At 53.1% G+C, this 15,710-nt stretch overlaps 1 protein-coding gene across 1 annotated transcript; it reads left to right on the top strand.

The window, feature by feature from the left end:
* Nucleotides 1–276: 276 nt before the first annotated feature.
* LOC133356473 (olfactory receptor class A-like protein 4) lies at nucleotides 277–15,371 on the top strand. The gene is made up of 4 exons (XM_061574003.1): nucleotides 277–554; nucleotides 4,148–4,394; nucleotides 5,560–5,736; nucleotides 15,096–15,371. Exons 1-4 carry the CDS (start codon nucleotides 277–279, stop codon nucleotides 15,369–15,371), a joined length of 978 nt encoding a protein of 325 aa, XP_061429987.1.
* Nucleotides 15,372–15,710: the final 339 nt, after the last annotated feature.

Raw genomic sequence — 15,710 nt, 5'->3', positions numbered from 1 at the left:
CACTCGCTCACCCACCCACTCGCTCACCCACCCACTCGCTCACCCACCCACTCGCTCGCCCACCCACTCGCTCGCCCACCCACTCGCTCGCTCACCCACTCGCTCACTCATCCACCCACTCGCTCACTCACCCACCAACTCGCTCGCTCGACTACCCACCCACCCACTCGCTCACTCACCCACCCACTCGCTCACTCACCCACCAACTCGCTCGCCCACCCACTCACTCACTCACCCACCCCACTCGCCCCGCGTCGTCCACCCCCACGCATCTCGATGGCGTCTGGCACCTTGACCCCCTTCGTCTCCGTCTTCGTGGTGCTCATGGTGGTTGGAGGGGTGGGCAACGTTGGCCTCTTGGTGAGCGTCAGAGGGGACCACGCCAGGGCACCGCTGCAGCAGCTACTGCTGCTGCCCGACCTCGTGGTCGTCCACCTCGGCGTGGCGTGCCTCCTGCACGCGCTCAGCGGAGGCGTCTCCCTCCTCGTCACCGCCAACGTCTGCTGCCAGGAGCTGGCCGACGGCTTCTGTGGGACCATCAACTTCTTGATCAGGTCAGGTGATGACATTGATGATGATGATAGTGATGATGATGATGACAGTGATGATGATGATAGTGATGATGATGATAGTGATGATGATGATGATGATAGTGATGATGATGATGATGACAGTGATGATGATGATGATAGTGATGATGATGATAGTGATGATGATGATGAAAGTGATGGCGCAAATTATAGTGATGATAATGATACGAATGATAGTGATGACGACGATGATAGTGATGATAGTGATGATGATGATGATAGTGATGGCGCAAATGATAGTGATGATAATGATACGAATGATATTGATGATGATGATGATGATAGTGATGATGGTGAAGGTGCGAATGATCGTGATAATGATGGCGCAATGATAGTGATGATGCGAATGATTGTAATGATGATGGTGATGATGCGAATGATAGTGATGATGATGATGGTGGTGCAAATGATTGTGATGATGATAGGGATGATGCGAATGATCGTGATGATGATGATGGTGGTGCGATTGATAGTGATGATGTTGATGGCGATGATGCGAATGATTGTGATGGTGATGATGATGGTGGTGCGATTAATAGTGATGATGATGGTGCGATTGATAGTGATGATGTTGATGGCGATTATAGTGATAATGATGGTGACGATAGTGATAATGATTGTGCAAATCATAGTGATGATGATAGTGATGCTGGTGATGATGCTATTAATCTTCTTGTAGTACGACTGCTGATGTAGATGCAGAGCATCGACTACAATGTCATATCCAGGTGGTCAAGGCAGGTAACGGCGTCAGGAGCAGCGGAGTGTGCCACCGTCACTGCGATGTCTCCATCGTGTTTGTGGATCGGGGCATTGCATCGTTACACGTTGCACGGTCTCTGTTCTGACTGACCGCAGCGGCAGACTGCTGGAGAGATTTACATTTTACATTTGTGCATCAGGAATCCGCATCTAACATGGTTCGTGCGTTCTAGATTTGAAGTTTTCGTGACTGCAAGGATTCATACTCTTTGTTTTTTTTCGGTAAAGTCACGTAGGTAAAATTTTTAAATTAATAAAAGTAAAATAAAAATAAAATAAAAATCACGCCGTTTCGTCGTGTTTTTTATTTTATTTGATTTTTATTTTACTTTTATTAATTTATTTATTTTTTCCTACGTGACTTTACCGAAAAAACCTAAGAATATGAATCCTTGCAGTCACGAAAGCTTCAAATCTGGAATTCATCCTTTTTGTTTTTTTCGATAAAGTCACGTAGGTGAAAAATAAATGAAAAAACAACTAAATTAAAGCATGACGTTTCGAAGGCAACACAATTACTGTATCCAGTGATACAGTAATTTTGCTGTGACGGTTCCACCTGAAGACGGAAGCTTGTTTTGCCTCCGAAACGTCGTGATTTATTTTAGTTGTTTTTTTTCATTTCTTTTTTACCTACGTGACTTTACCGAAAAAAACAAAGAGTATGGTTTGTGCGGTTGTGATATTGGATCTACCGTGAGAATGACCAAAATGCGTTTATGCATTTTGAGCTTCTTTCGCACCGTACATAACCAACCGTACTAACCGGAGGTGCAGGGGAAGGACAACGAACTCAACACAAAAATAAGTTTTCAAGAAATGAGTTTTCAATACATATGTCATAGTGCAAAGCTCCGATGGCTTCCTAATATCGGGAAGGAAGAGCGTTCCAGACGGCCGCAGAAACTCATCTGAAAGCGCCGTGCGATGATGCGGTGACCACCGCCTTTGTTCGACGGTTCGCCAAAAGCCGCTGCTACTGCTACTGCTGCTACTGCTGCTACTGCTGCTGCTGCTACTACTGCTGCTGCTGCTACTGCTGCTACTGCTGCTGCTGCTACTGCTGCTACTGCTGCTGCTACTGCTGCTACTGCTGCTACTGCTGCTGCTACTGCTGATGCTACTACTGCTGCTACTGCTGCTGCTGCTACTGCTGCTGCTGCTACTGCTGCTGCTGCTACTGCTGCCGCTGCTGCTGCCGCTGCTACTGCTGCTGCTACTGCTGCTGCTGCTACTGCTGCTGCTACTGCTACTGCTGCTACTGCTACTACTGCTGCTGCTACTGCTGCTGCTACGAGGATGAGCAGAGTTCGCGTGATGGTTCATGCTCCTTGACGAGATACGCGGGGTATTGTGGTTCATTTGTGGCAAGACCACTTCGTGTGTAATGAGTGCGACCTTTTCATCTAAATGCCACGGGAATGGAACTCGGGTCGCCGGGTTCGTAGGGCAGTGCGCTAAACACTGTGGGCTACTGCTCCAGTGACGCTGCTGCTGCTGCTGCTACTACTGGGTTGGCAGTGGTGCACAGTCCATTAAAATCAGAATATGCATTCATACTGGAGGAATCCGATGAGCTATGAAGTTATTTTTCACAGATGTCCACTTGGGGCATGGGGTCAGCACGTTACAACAACAAAGAGTACAACAACACGATAGGAGTGAAAAGTATACGACGTGTAAATAAAATATAAAATAAACTACGTTATTTGTATCTTACCAGGTAAAACCCACCGAGCTGTTACCTTTATAAACAGCTCTTTGATTGGTGTAAACCCACTGCTGGTGTCGGAGACCTCTCCTACATTAACATTAGCTGCCCTGCCCATCTCTAAACCTTCATAAACAGCCTGCTTCAGCAGCTATTCCGCTATATTTTTTTCCTGATGACGATTGCTTGTGTTGCGATCGAAACGTCGTGAGAGTTTTATTATTATTTTATTCACTTTTTTTATTCTTTTATTGTTATAACTTTTTTCTATCTATGTGACTTTACTTAAACTCAGCAATTATTGGAAAGATGTCATCAACCACTTTGGGTCATGACTTGATTTGTGTTTTCTTGTCTACCTCCACCATCAGCAGTGTGGGTGTGTGGAGCGAGGTGCAATGCTTTGATTGGTGTAGACCAACTGCTGGTGTCGGAGACCTCTCCTACATTAACATTAGCTGCCCCACCCATCTCTATATCGTTATAAACAGCCTGCGTCAGCAGCTATTCCCCTATATTTTTCTCCTGATGACGATTGCTTGTGTTGCGATCGAAACGTCGTGATATTATTATTTTATCCACTTTATTTTCATTTTTATTATTTTATTGTTATTATTTTTAAATCCTTTATATTAAGTTCGCTTGCTTGCTTGCTTGCGTGCTTGCGTGCTTGCTTGCTTACGACCGTGCAAATCTTTCGGTCGTTTTTAACCCACTTCCCGTGATCCAATCGAGCTGACATTTTGCACACAGACTCGTTGTGCGAGACAATTAATGTTCGTGAAAACATTTTTTCCTACATTTTACACTGTTTAGGGAAAACAAATTAAATATTTAATTACCAATTGCTTAATGCTGGCAGACAATCATCTGACCCATAGGTGGCAGCCATCTCAAGCCAGAGGACGAGAGGACTCTAGCCGCCATGCATATAAAGGATTTAGAGTGAAAAACTTTGTTTTTACGGGTTATACTTATTTCTATCTACGTGACTTTACCGAAAAAAAACCATAGAATATGAATTCCTGCAGTCACGACAATTTCAATTCAAAATTTCTACTCTCGTACGTGACGGTCCTCCCAGGTACGGCTCCACGTTGGGTGGCTGGTTCACGCTGCTGCTCAGTCTCTACCGCTACGCGAAGCTGCGCACGCTGGACCGACCCTCGCTGGCGGTGACGCGACTCGAGGGTGCCACGTGGCCTCGCCGCTGCTGCTCGCTACTCTGGGCCGCGATCGCCCTCGTCCACTCGCCCACGGTTTGGTCGGCGATCTCCGCTGGGAGTTCCTCCTACACCGCCACCACCGCCATGTCCAGTGCCTCCACCAACGCAAGCGTCAGCACCACCAACAGCACCACCAACAGCACCACCAACAGCACCACCAACAGCACCACCAACAGCACCACCAACAGCACCACCAACAGCACCAGCAGCAGCACCACCAACAGCACCACCAACAGCACCACCAACAGCACCACCAACAGCACCACCAACAGCACCACCAACAGCACCAGCAGCAGCACCACCAACAGCACCACCAACAGCACCACCAACAGCACCAGCAGCAGCACCACCAACAGCACCACCAACAGCACCACCAACAGCACCACCAACAGCACCACCAACAGCACCACCAACAGCACCACCAACAGCACCACCAACAGCACCACCAACAGCACCACCAACAGCACCACCAACAGCACCACCAACAGCACCACCAACAGCACCAGCAGCACCACCAACAGCACCACCAACAGCACCACCAACAGCACCAGCAGCAGCACCACCAACAGCACCACCAACAGCACCACCAACAGCACCACCAACAGCACCACCAACAGCACCAGCAGCAGCAGCGTGTGCAAGATGAACGCGTGTCCGTGCGTGTCAGCGGACAGCGCCGTGCTGCAGCAATACTGGACGGTTCGTTGGGGGCGGGTGGCAGAATCGGGGGTTTAGCCGCCTGAGGTTAGCGTTCAGTGTTCAGTGGGCTCGTTGTTGGCGAGGGCGAGGGTTTGGTTGGCTAGTTGGTGAGTGGTGGGGATGGTGTTTGGCTGGCAAGTTGGTGAGTGGTGGGGCTGGTTAGTTGGTGAGTGGTGGGGCTGGTGTTTGGCTGACTGGTTGGTGAGTGGTGAGGCTGGTGTTTGGCTGACTGGTTGGTGAGTGGTGGGGATGGTGTTTGGCTGGCAAGTTGGTGAGTGGTGGGGCTGGTTAGTTGGTGAGTGGTGGGGCAGGTGTTTGGCTGACTAGTTGGTGAGTGGTGGGGCTGGTGTTTGGCTGGCTAGTTGGTGAGTAGTATGGTTCGTGTTCACCGCTAATCCCCAATTGAATTCCCCCACTACAGCGTTGCGCCCCTGCTCTCAGTGTCCCATCGTTCAGCAGCCGCACTTTTCCAGTGCGCCCACCGTGCCCCCATCCACACCACCACCCCCCACCCCCTCGCTCACCTTCCCAGGCCACCCCCCCCCCCCGTGCTGTTCCCGCTGGTGCCCAGGTGGTGAACTACGTCTTCGTGTGGCTCCCCGTGGTCCTCATGCTGCTGAGCAACACGCAGATGGTGCGGCAGCTGTGGAGGCACCGACGCTCCGTGGACGCGGAGTCGAACCTGGGAGCGGCGGTGGGGAGCGGACGGGCGCGCGCCTGCGTGCAAGCGGCAAAGGTCGTGACCTGGGTGGGGGGTGGGTGGGGTGATGGTGGTGATTGTGATCGTGGTGATGATAGTGATGATGATGATGGTTTTTGTAATGATAGTGATGATGGTGGTAAAGATAGTGATGATTGTGATCGTGGTGATGATAGTGATGATAATGATGGTTTTTGTAATGATAGTGATGATGGTTATGATGGTGGTAAAGATAGTGATGATTGTGATCGTGGTGATGGTAGTGATGATGATTATGGTTTTTGTAATGATAGTGATGGTGATGATGGTGGTGATGATAGTGATGATGGTAATGATGATCGTGATGATGGTGTTAATGATGGTGATGATGGTAAAGATAGTAATGATTGTGATCGTGGTGATAATAGTGATGATGATGGTTTTTGTAATGATAGTGATGGTGATGATGGTGGTATTGATAGTGATGATGGTAATGATGATCGTGATAATGGTGTTAATGATGGTGATGATGATGGTAAAGATAGTGATGATTGTGATCGTGGTGATGATAGTGATGATGATGATGGTTTTTGTAATGATAGTGATGGTGATGATGGTGGTATTGATAGTGATGATTATTCATAATCATGCTCTATTTAAGACCTGGAGCAATAGCAGAGCCTCATCATTCTGGCGAATTGCCCGATGATCTTGGATGCAATTACCAGCGAAACGTCGTACTCAAAAACTGTAAATGTTGTGGTTTCACGCTTCAACACACCGGTGGGCTAAAGTAGTGAACTATTTGTCTTTTGTCAACGTGACACTTTTTTGCTGATTGGCCGTGTCGGGTGGTGGAGGGTTACGACACATTTATAAATAACGCGATCTAACCCAAAATCGTTGATTATGAGTGGTGATTATGATCGTGGTGATGATAGTGATGATGATGGTTTAGTAATGCTATTGATATGGATGATGGTAATGATGATGATGGCAGTGATGATGATGATGGTTTTAGTAATGATGGTGATGATGGTGGTTATGATGGTTTTAGTAATGATAGTGATGATGATCGTGATGATAGTGATGATGATCATGATGATAGTGATGATGGTGGGAATGATAGTGATGATGATACGAGTGATGATGATGGTAGTAATGATAGTGATGATGATAGTGATAATGACAGTGATAATGGTTGTCATGATAATGATGATGATGGTGGTAATGATTGTGCGAATGATAGTGATAATGATGATAGTGGTAACAATGGTGGTGATGATGATAGTATGATTTTATGATGATGGTGAGAATGTTAGTGATGATGACAGTGATGATGATCGTAAATGTAAACAATAATATTTTAAACGTAGGCTTTCGCGACCAATATTTTTGTAAATAACGTGTTTTGGGTTAGAGCGAGTGAACACAAACCCGCCACCACAGCCAATGAGTAAGATTTGTTACGTAAACAAAATGTGCAAATTCCAACTTCAGCACACGGGTGTGTTGGAGAGCAAACCCACAGCAACGTTGACAAGTTTGCGTTAACGACGTTTCGCTGGCGATTACAACTCCACCTACGACGGACTTCATCCGGCGATTTGCCAGAATTGTGAACAAGTCTTCACCTTGCCTCTATTTAAGACCGACACAAGACTCCTGAACCTTAGGACAGTTTTAAATACCTGAGCTCAGAATGGCAATGACCTCCCCCAGTGAAAATCCCCCAAACCCACATCCCCAGCCTGCGCTGATGAGTCGGGTGTGCCTGCCTGACACCGTCGATGCGACTGGCAACGCCGTCCAGAACGTGACGATGCTGCAATGTTACGATGTGAGCGAGGCTGTGTATCTCTGTGATATCTGTCTCTACTTATATGTCTGTCTAGATGTCTCTGGTTCTGTGTTTATTCTCTCTCTCTCAAATTTAGCATTCTCATGAAGAACGTAATCAACCAGGGAGGGTGTTGACTGTTATGTTATCCGACTCTCTGTTGTATTACATTACATTTCTAAGTATACTAGATTTGTGTTTAATTTTCATTTATACCTGATAATGATTGCTTGTGTAGGGATTATTACGGGAGAAACGGCGGACAACAAACACAGGGGTGTCGGCACTCACATACACGGGTGGTCACACCGACGTCCGCATCCGTTATTGCCCACGCCCCCAGCCCTCGGAGGCGATCCCTATTAAAGGTGGAGACCCAAAGAGCTCGAGGCAGTTCGACACGAAGCTGACCAGTGAAGATCCAAGACTCGGAGATTAGGCCCTGGGACTCCCCGGTCTCGCCGTCCTTATAAGGGCCGAGCCGGGTAAGCCAGTGGCGCGGCCCAAAAGCTTCCAGACCGCTGCCCTTATCAGGGCAAGGCTGGTTAGCTGGTGCCGAGATCTGTACTTGCCAGGGCCAGATCAGTCAGCCTCCCGTAGCCCAGTAGAGGAGGACTGGGGAACAGGACAGAGGGCTTAGTACTAGGGTGGGTTTCCCATAGTACGGGTGAAGGGGCCGATACCCCTTCAACTATTGTGCCTGTCCTTGGGTTAATAAACAGAGTGTGCCTCAACTTCGACATCGTCTCCTCGAACTTACTACATCTGGTGTTGGAAGTGGTCCAAGCATGGATACGAGACGGAAGACTCGTCCCCAAGACCCAGGAGAGGATGACGACGAGGGAGGGGCGGTGCAAGACATCACCGCCGACGTACCTGCACAACCGCTGCCGGCTCCGACATCGGCGGGGTCGTCGGAGAGGGCCGGGACGTCGACTGACGAGTTGGCGTTGGCTCACTCGCGGCTGGCGGAGCTCCTGTATGCAGCGGCCGCCATGCTGGAACAAATAACTCACCTGGGGCCGGGAGGAGCGACGCGGCGGGAAGATGGACAACGCCCGCCAGAAACTCCCGCCTTTACAACAGCGGGGAGACTCGAAATTCCCGCCACGAAGACAGTAGGGGCAGAGGGAGGAGCCCCAGCTCGTCACGCGGGGGACGGAGCCCAGCCAGCAGCCGCCACATCATCGGCGGAGGCGGGTCGCAGTGGCGGCCTATCAGGGGTTGCAACGTCACCACCATCGGACGCCAGCACCGACCAAGCCCCGACCAGCACGTCACTGACGGCGCGAACACCCATTAGAGTCCACCATTACTCGTACAGTACGGGGACGCGATACGGATGCTGCAAGAGGTTCAGAGACGGAGCCGACATTCCAGCAATGCCTGCCGGCCCTGCAGGTATTCGTAGCAAGCGACGGCGATTGGGGGGGGTTCCAGCGCCGGTTCCTGGCCCACCAAGAAATGGCGGGCTGGTCGGACAACGAGGCGCTGTGTGCTCTCCCGGCGATGCTGGACAGCGACGCCCTGGGCACCCTCACCGCTGCACCCAAGTCGGCACGCTCCACGATTCAGTCGGCGCTGCAGCTGCTGGCCACGGTTTATGGGCCGCCCTCCGATTGTCGCCAGCTCTTCTATGAACGGCAGAAGGGCGACAAGGAATCGCCACTTGCTTATCGCACGGCCCTGCTGTCATTGGCGAAAGACGCTTTCCCGCGTATGGACGAAGAAGGGATCGATGCGATGGTGGCCGAGAAAATTTTGCTGCTGGCCGACGATTTGGACTTCATCATCCTAGCACAGGATGATGCGGATATGTCATCATTGCGGGCTGCAAGGCACATTCACGCCAATCTCATCTCCCAGTGGAAGGAAGGCAAACATTGCAGCTGCACGACACACCGTGGCGGCGACCTCTTCCGGAATGGAGGGGGCCTTCGCTGCGGATCGTTCTGCAGGATGGCGATCTGCCGAGCGACCGGCTCGGGACGTTCCGAGCCACCGAGATCAGCCCAAGTCCTCTGGAGCGCTCGTCGTCTGCTACAATTGTGGCCTCCGGGGCCACGTGGCGTCCGGATGCCGGGCTCCTCGACAGCGCGGAGCGAGACCTGGAGCTGCGGACGGCCCTCCCCACAAGCCTTCGCAACATCCTCGGGCAAGTCATGGCACCCCATATGTTCGGCCTGCACACACACCCACTTTCCTCTCACAAGGTCCGACACACGATTCTCGGGGTTTGGGTGCTGGTGCGTCGGGTCGCGGCATGTCGGGGAGGGCGCTCCAACCGGGCCAATGGTCCGAGTTGGCTCACCGGGTTGTGGCTGCATCGGCGGGGTCGTCCGTTGTCACGGGGCATATTGACGGGGTGGAGGTACGGCTACTGGTCGATACGGGAGCTTCGGCAACTATCATTTCGGATTTGATTTATAATATCCTGCCCGTTCAGAGTCGCCCGTTGCTCCCTGTCGACATACCGTTTTACGCTGCGAATGGGGGCTCGTTGGGTATTATCGGCCAAATTCGAGCGCAAATTTCTATAGGGGACATTAAACTATCTGGCCCGGTGTTCGTCTCCTCCTCGCTGGCTATTCCGTGCCTGTTGGGGACAGACTTTTTGGCCAAATTGCCCATCAAAATTCTGATTGACCAGCGATGCATCGAGCTTCCATCGGGCCGACGTATTACGTTCCTGCCTTCCACCCCTGCCTTGCATACTGCCTGTGCTACGGTACAGGTGCTCGTTGCTCGAACGGTGCGTGTACCCCCGGGGGCACAGATGTTAGTACCCCTGCGGTTGCGTCGACCGTTCGATAAAGGGGTCTCTGACCGGGGCATTATGTTGGGACCATCTAGAGCCGGGGTGAGTGGGCCAGATCTGGTGACGGCCCAGACTATTGTTAAAGGGGATGGGGAACCGTTTATCGCGGTCCTCAATGTCGGGACACGGACGGCAGTGGTTTCACAGGGTACCGTGTTCGCACATGCGGTTCCGGTACCTGCGGAAACGCCGATCATTGGCCAGGTGGCCACCGATTCTCAAACGCGATTAGCCTCAGACACTGACGAGGGCTTGGCTGGAGGCGTTGTGTGCTGAGTCACCTGACCTGTCCGACGCACAACGTGCTAAATTACGCGCCTTATTGCGAGAATTTTCCGACGTCTTCAGTAAACATAAATACGATATCGGATGTACCAAATTGCTACGCCACCATATTGACACCGGTGACAACGCTCCTATCCGCCAAAATCCTTTTCGGTTAAGTCCCGCCGAAAAGGATCATGTCAAATCGGCTGTAGATGACATGTTGAAATCTGACATCATTTCTCCCTCGACCAGCCCTTGGGGTGTACCCATAGTGTTGGTTAAAAAGCACGACGGGTCCCTAAGGTTCTGTGTTGATTTCCGGCGATTAAATAAGATCTCGGTGGCCGATGCTTATCCGCTTCCTCGAATGGACGAATCGCTGGATGCCCTCGCGGGATCGCGATTCTTTTCCACTTTGGATTTGCTCTCAGGATTTTGGCAACTTCCCTTGGACGACGAATCTAAGCCCAAAACAGCTTTCCGAACGCCGCACGGCCTCTTCCAATTAAATCGCTTACCCATGGGATTACACTCTGCTCCCGCGACGTTCCAGCGCCTGATGGAATTGGTCCTCGCTGGCTTGCAATGGGAGGTGTGTTTGATTTACCTGGATGACGTTATCGTATTCAGTAAGACGTTCGAGGAACATCTTGATAGGCTTCGGGCCGTCTTTCTCAAGATGCGCGCTGCTAATTTGAAATTCAAGCCACAAAAGTGCCATTTGCTGCGCGAATCTGTTAAATATTTGGGTCACATCGTCGGCCGGTCAGGCATCTCAACCGATCCCGCCAAAACGCGTTGTGTCAGCTCCTGGCCTACTCCCACCTCGGTGGGGGAGGTTAGAAGCTTCATCGGATTTGCTTCATATTACCGCCGGTTTGTCGCGGACTTTGCTTCCATCGCTAAGCCACTACATGCCTTAACGTCAAAAGGGGTCAAATTTCATTGGGGGCCGGTGGAGGATGCCGCTTTTGTCTCTCTTCGGGATGCCCTGGTGGGGGCCCCGCCGTTAAGCTACCCCGATTTTTCCATGCCCTTCGTGCTCGACACGGACGCAAGCAATACCGGGATTGGAGGCGTGCTGTCACAAATTGTGGGTGGCGTGGAGCGCGTTGTGGCTTATGGTAGTAGAGTATTGTCTCCGGCCGAGCAGCGGTACTGCGTCACCCGCCGCGAACTGTTGGCTATCGTGTTCTTTATCCAACAGTACCGGCCATATCTGTACGGCCGGCATTTCACCGTCCGTACAGATCATGCGGCGTTGCAGTATGCCCTACGAATTAACCAGCCATCGGGGCAGTTGTCCCGATGGCTGGAGATCATGCAGGATTTCGATTTCGAGACAACTTACCGAAAGGGGATTCGCCACACCAATGCCGATGCCCTATCACGCCTGCCGATCGCTCCGGATTGCACTTGTTTCTTGGGTTCGGGCCGTTGCAAATCGGCCAGTGACGGCCGGGATCGGGTTCTTGCGGCCGCAGTTGATACCCCTTCGGACGCTGGTCCTATTTCGGGGGGAGGGAAAGATTCCCTACTAGGCTTGTCAAGTGCTGAGTGGGGTCGCCTCCAAATGGAGGATGCGACCCTCCTGGCGCTACGACGTCGCGCGGAAGGATCAGGTCAAGGGAAGTCGGGCGTTGACTCATGGGGGTGGTGCCAGGGCCTACTCATGCATTGGGACGGGACGATCCGCCGTCACAGGCTGGTGGTGCCTTCCACGTTGAGGGGTAGGGCTGTATGGGCTGCTCATGAACGGCTCCTGCACCTGGGTACCCTCAAAACACTTGCCATGCTCCAGCTTAATTACTTTTGGCCGGGCATGGCAAGAGACGTGGACGATCTGCTGCGGTCCTGTACCCAGTGTGCACAACGGAAGCCGCCAGCAAAGGGAGCCAGTCCACCGCTCCAGTCTATTTCGGTCACCCGGGTTAATGAGCTGGTCGCCTTGATATTTTGGGACCGTTTCCTTCCACGCCGAGGGGTAATAAGTACCTGCTGGTTGGCGTGGAATATTTCACGCGATGGCCTATGGCTTGGCCCCTCGCCAACCAGTCCGCAGCAGCCGTTGCGGAGGCTTTTGTTCAGGGCTACGTCCTCGACAAGGGCGCTCCGGAACGGTTGTTGACCGATCAGGGAAAGAATTTCACTAGTACCCTTTTACACGAGGTATGTGGCCTTCTGGGTACAAAGAAAATTCGTACCTCACCTTACCATCCACAAACGGATGGGATGGTGGAACGCCTGCATAGGACTCTTACGTCCATGCTATCCCACCAGGTATCTGAGTCCCAAACCGATTGGGATCTACGGATCGGGGGAGTCCTGGCAGCATACAGGATGGCTCCTCACGCGGCGACCGGTTTTTCGCCATTTTTTTATGTATGGCCGCGAGGTTGACCCGCCTGTCGCGACTCAGCTGACGATTGCCGCGCCTCATGCTAAGTCCAAAATCGCGGACCATGTTAAATTTAACATCCTTCGGTTGGCGGAGGCACGGCAGGCGGCCATGCAAAACTCTGACTCTCGCCAGAAACAAAACGAGAGATTGCGATCGCGCCGGACACACACGCACGAATGGCACCCGGGCGACCGAGCATGGTTGCACTGCCCCCATGGTGCCATTGGCCACCTCGGCTAAGTTGTTGCGACCATGGAGGGGCCCCGTAGAAATTGTGCAGGTTATGCGGCCTCAATGTGTGCGCATTAAGTGGGGGAAGCGTCGGTGGTTTGTGCACCCTTCACGGTTAAAGCCATTTTTTGCTCCGCACGCTTCCTCTAACGCAAATGGCCGAACATGTGGGGAGTCCACTGACTCCGGGAGGGCGGGGTCACCGCCAGCCTCTGATCCGCTAATGACTGTCCCGTCTTCAGGAGCCCCAGGACTGAAGCCGTCTTGGCTGCCAGCCTCCCCCGTGGGGGTCGGCGCTGGCAAGTCCGGGAAGCCGGACGACCAGGCACCTGCAGATGCGACACCTGCCACCGACTCTACCAAGCCGGCCCCTTGTGACGGGCCCGCTGCACGGACTCGCGCCAAAACGCGCCGGTTGTTATGAATAGCTTTCCGCGCGTGTTCCGTTGCTGCGGAACCCGCTCATTGTATATATGTTTTTTTTGTTGTTTGTGTGTGTGTGTATGGATGCTTCTTGTGCGTGGGGATGGCGAACCGCGTTCTGTATATGTGTTGCATTTTTGGGGAGGGGGTTTTTATAGGGGACCATCAGTTGTTGTTACACTTGTTCTTGTTATTGTTACTGTTACGAGGCACACGTGTGTTGACTGTGTTAATCTTTATTCTTGGGGGTTGAGGGATTGTTGCAGCCGGGACGGCTGCGAGCTGTACAGGGGGGGGTGATGTAGGGATTATTACGGGAGAAACGGCGGACAACAAACACAGGGGTGTCGGCACTCACATACACGGGTGGTCACACCGACGTCCGCATCCGTTATTGCCCACGCCCCCAGCCCTCGGAGGCGATCCCTATAAAAGGTGGAGACCCAAAGAGCTCGAGGCAGTTCGACACGAAGCTGACCAGTGAAGATCCAAGACTCGGAGATTAGGCCCTGGGACTCCCCGGTCTCGCCGTCCTTATAAGGGCCGAGCCGGGTAAGCCAGTGGCGCGGCCCAAAAGCTTCCAGACCGCTGCCCTTATCAGGGCAAGGCTGGTTAGCTGGTGCCGAGATCTGTACTTGCCAGGGCCAGATCAGTCAGCCTCCCGTAGCCCAGTAGAGGAGGACTGGGGAACAGGACAGAGGGCTTAGTACTAGGGTGGGTTTCCCATAGTACGGGTGAAGGGGCCGATACCCCTTCAACTATTGTGCCTGTCCTTGGGTTAATAAACAGTGTGCCTCAACTTCGACATCGTCTCCTCGAACTTACTACATCTGGTGTTGCAATCGAAACGTCGTATGCTAGTATTTAAATTATTATTTTATCTTTATACGTCACTTTACCGAAAGCACCAAAGAGTGAGCTAAAAGATATTTGATGGGAGGGGGGTGGGGAGATGGAAAAAATACCGAAAAGATGTCTTGCAGCTCCGTTTACAAAAACACACAACAGCCCCCCCCCCCTGCACTCCCCCCCCTGCACCCCCACCCCTGCACCCCCCTTGCAACCCCCCCTTCCACCCCCCACTCCACCCCCACCCCTCCACCCCCCCCCCTCCACCCCCACCCCTCCATCCCCCCTCCGCACCCCCCCCCGCACCCCTCCCCCCTCCACCCCCCCCGCCCCCTCTTCCGCCCCCCCTTCCGCCCCCCCCACCCCCCACCTCCACCCCCCCCCTCCACCCCCCACCTCCACCCCCCACCTCCACCCCCCCACCACCCTCACCTCCACCCCCCCCTCCACCCCCCCCTCCACCCCCCCTCCACCCCCCCACCCCCCCCCCCCCACCACCCCCCCCTGCACCCCCCCTCCACCTTCCCCCCTCCACCCCCCCCATACCCCTCCACCCCCCCCTCCACCCCCCCCCTCCACCCCCCCCCCACCCCCCCCAGGTGGTGCTACTCACCGTCGCTGTCTACGTGGGGTGCAAGGGCGCCATCGGCGCGGGTCTGGCCGCCTCGTTCGTCCGCGGCAGCGCCGCACCGCCGCTGCCGGGCGTGTCGCTCTTCATGTCCATCTCGGGCCCCCTCTTCCCGGCGCTGTGCCCCTGCCTCATCCTCGCCGGGGACTCCAAGAAGAGGGAGGCGCTGCTCGAGGCGCTGCGCCGGGCGCTGCGCGTCGCGCCGAGGAGGAACCAGGAGGAGCGGCGGGGTGCTGGCGAGGACTGATGTCCAGCTCTGTGTGTGTGTCTGTGTGTGTGTCTGTGTGTGTGTGTGTGTCTGTGTGTGTACGTGTGTGTGTGTGTCTGTGTGTGTACGTGTGTGTGTGTGTGTCTGTGTGCGTGTGTCTGTTTGTGTGTCTGTATGTGTACGTGTGTGTCTGTGTGTCTGTGTGTGTGTACGTGTGTGTACGTGTGTGTGTGTGTCTGTATGTGTACGTGTGTGTCTGTGTGTGTGTACGTGTGTGTCTGTGTGTGTCTGTGTGTGTGTGTGTCTGTGCGTGTGTGTGTGTCTGTGTGTGTGTCTGTGTGTGTGTGTGTCTGTGCGTGTGTGTGTGTGTCTGTGTGT

This window comes from Lethenteron reissneri, chromosome 54 (genome assembly GCF_015708825.2).
Source record: "Lethenteron reissneri isolate LAM-NWPU_2019-01 chromosome 54, ASM1570882v1, whole genome shotgun sequence".
In the NCBI taxonomy this organism is placed as follows: Eukaryota; Metazoa; Chordata; class Hyperoartia; order Petromyzontiformes; family Petromyzontidae; genus Lethenteron; species Lethenteron reissneri.
Note: the sequence above shows the minus strand (reverse complement) of the source record. Positions and strands in the feature narration are given on the sequence as shown.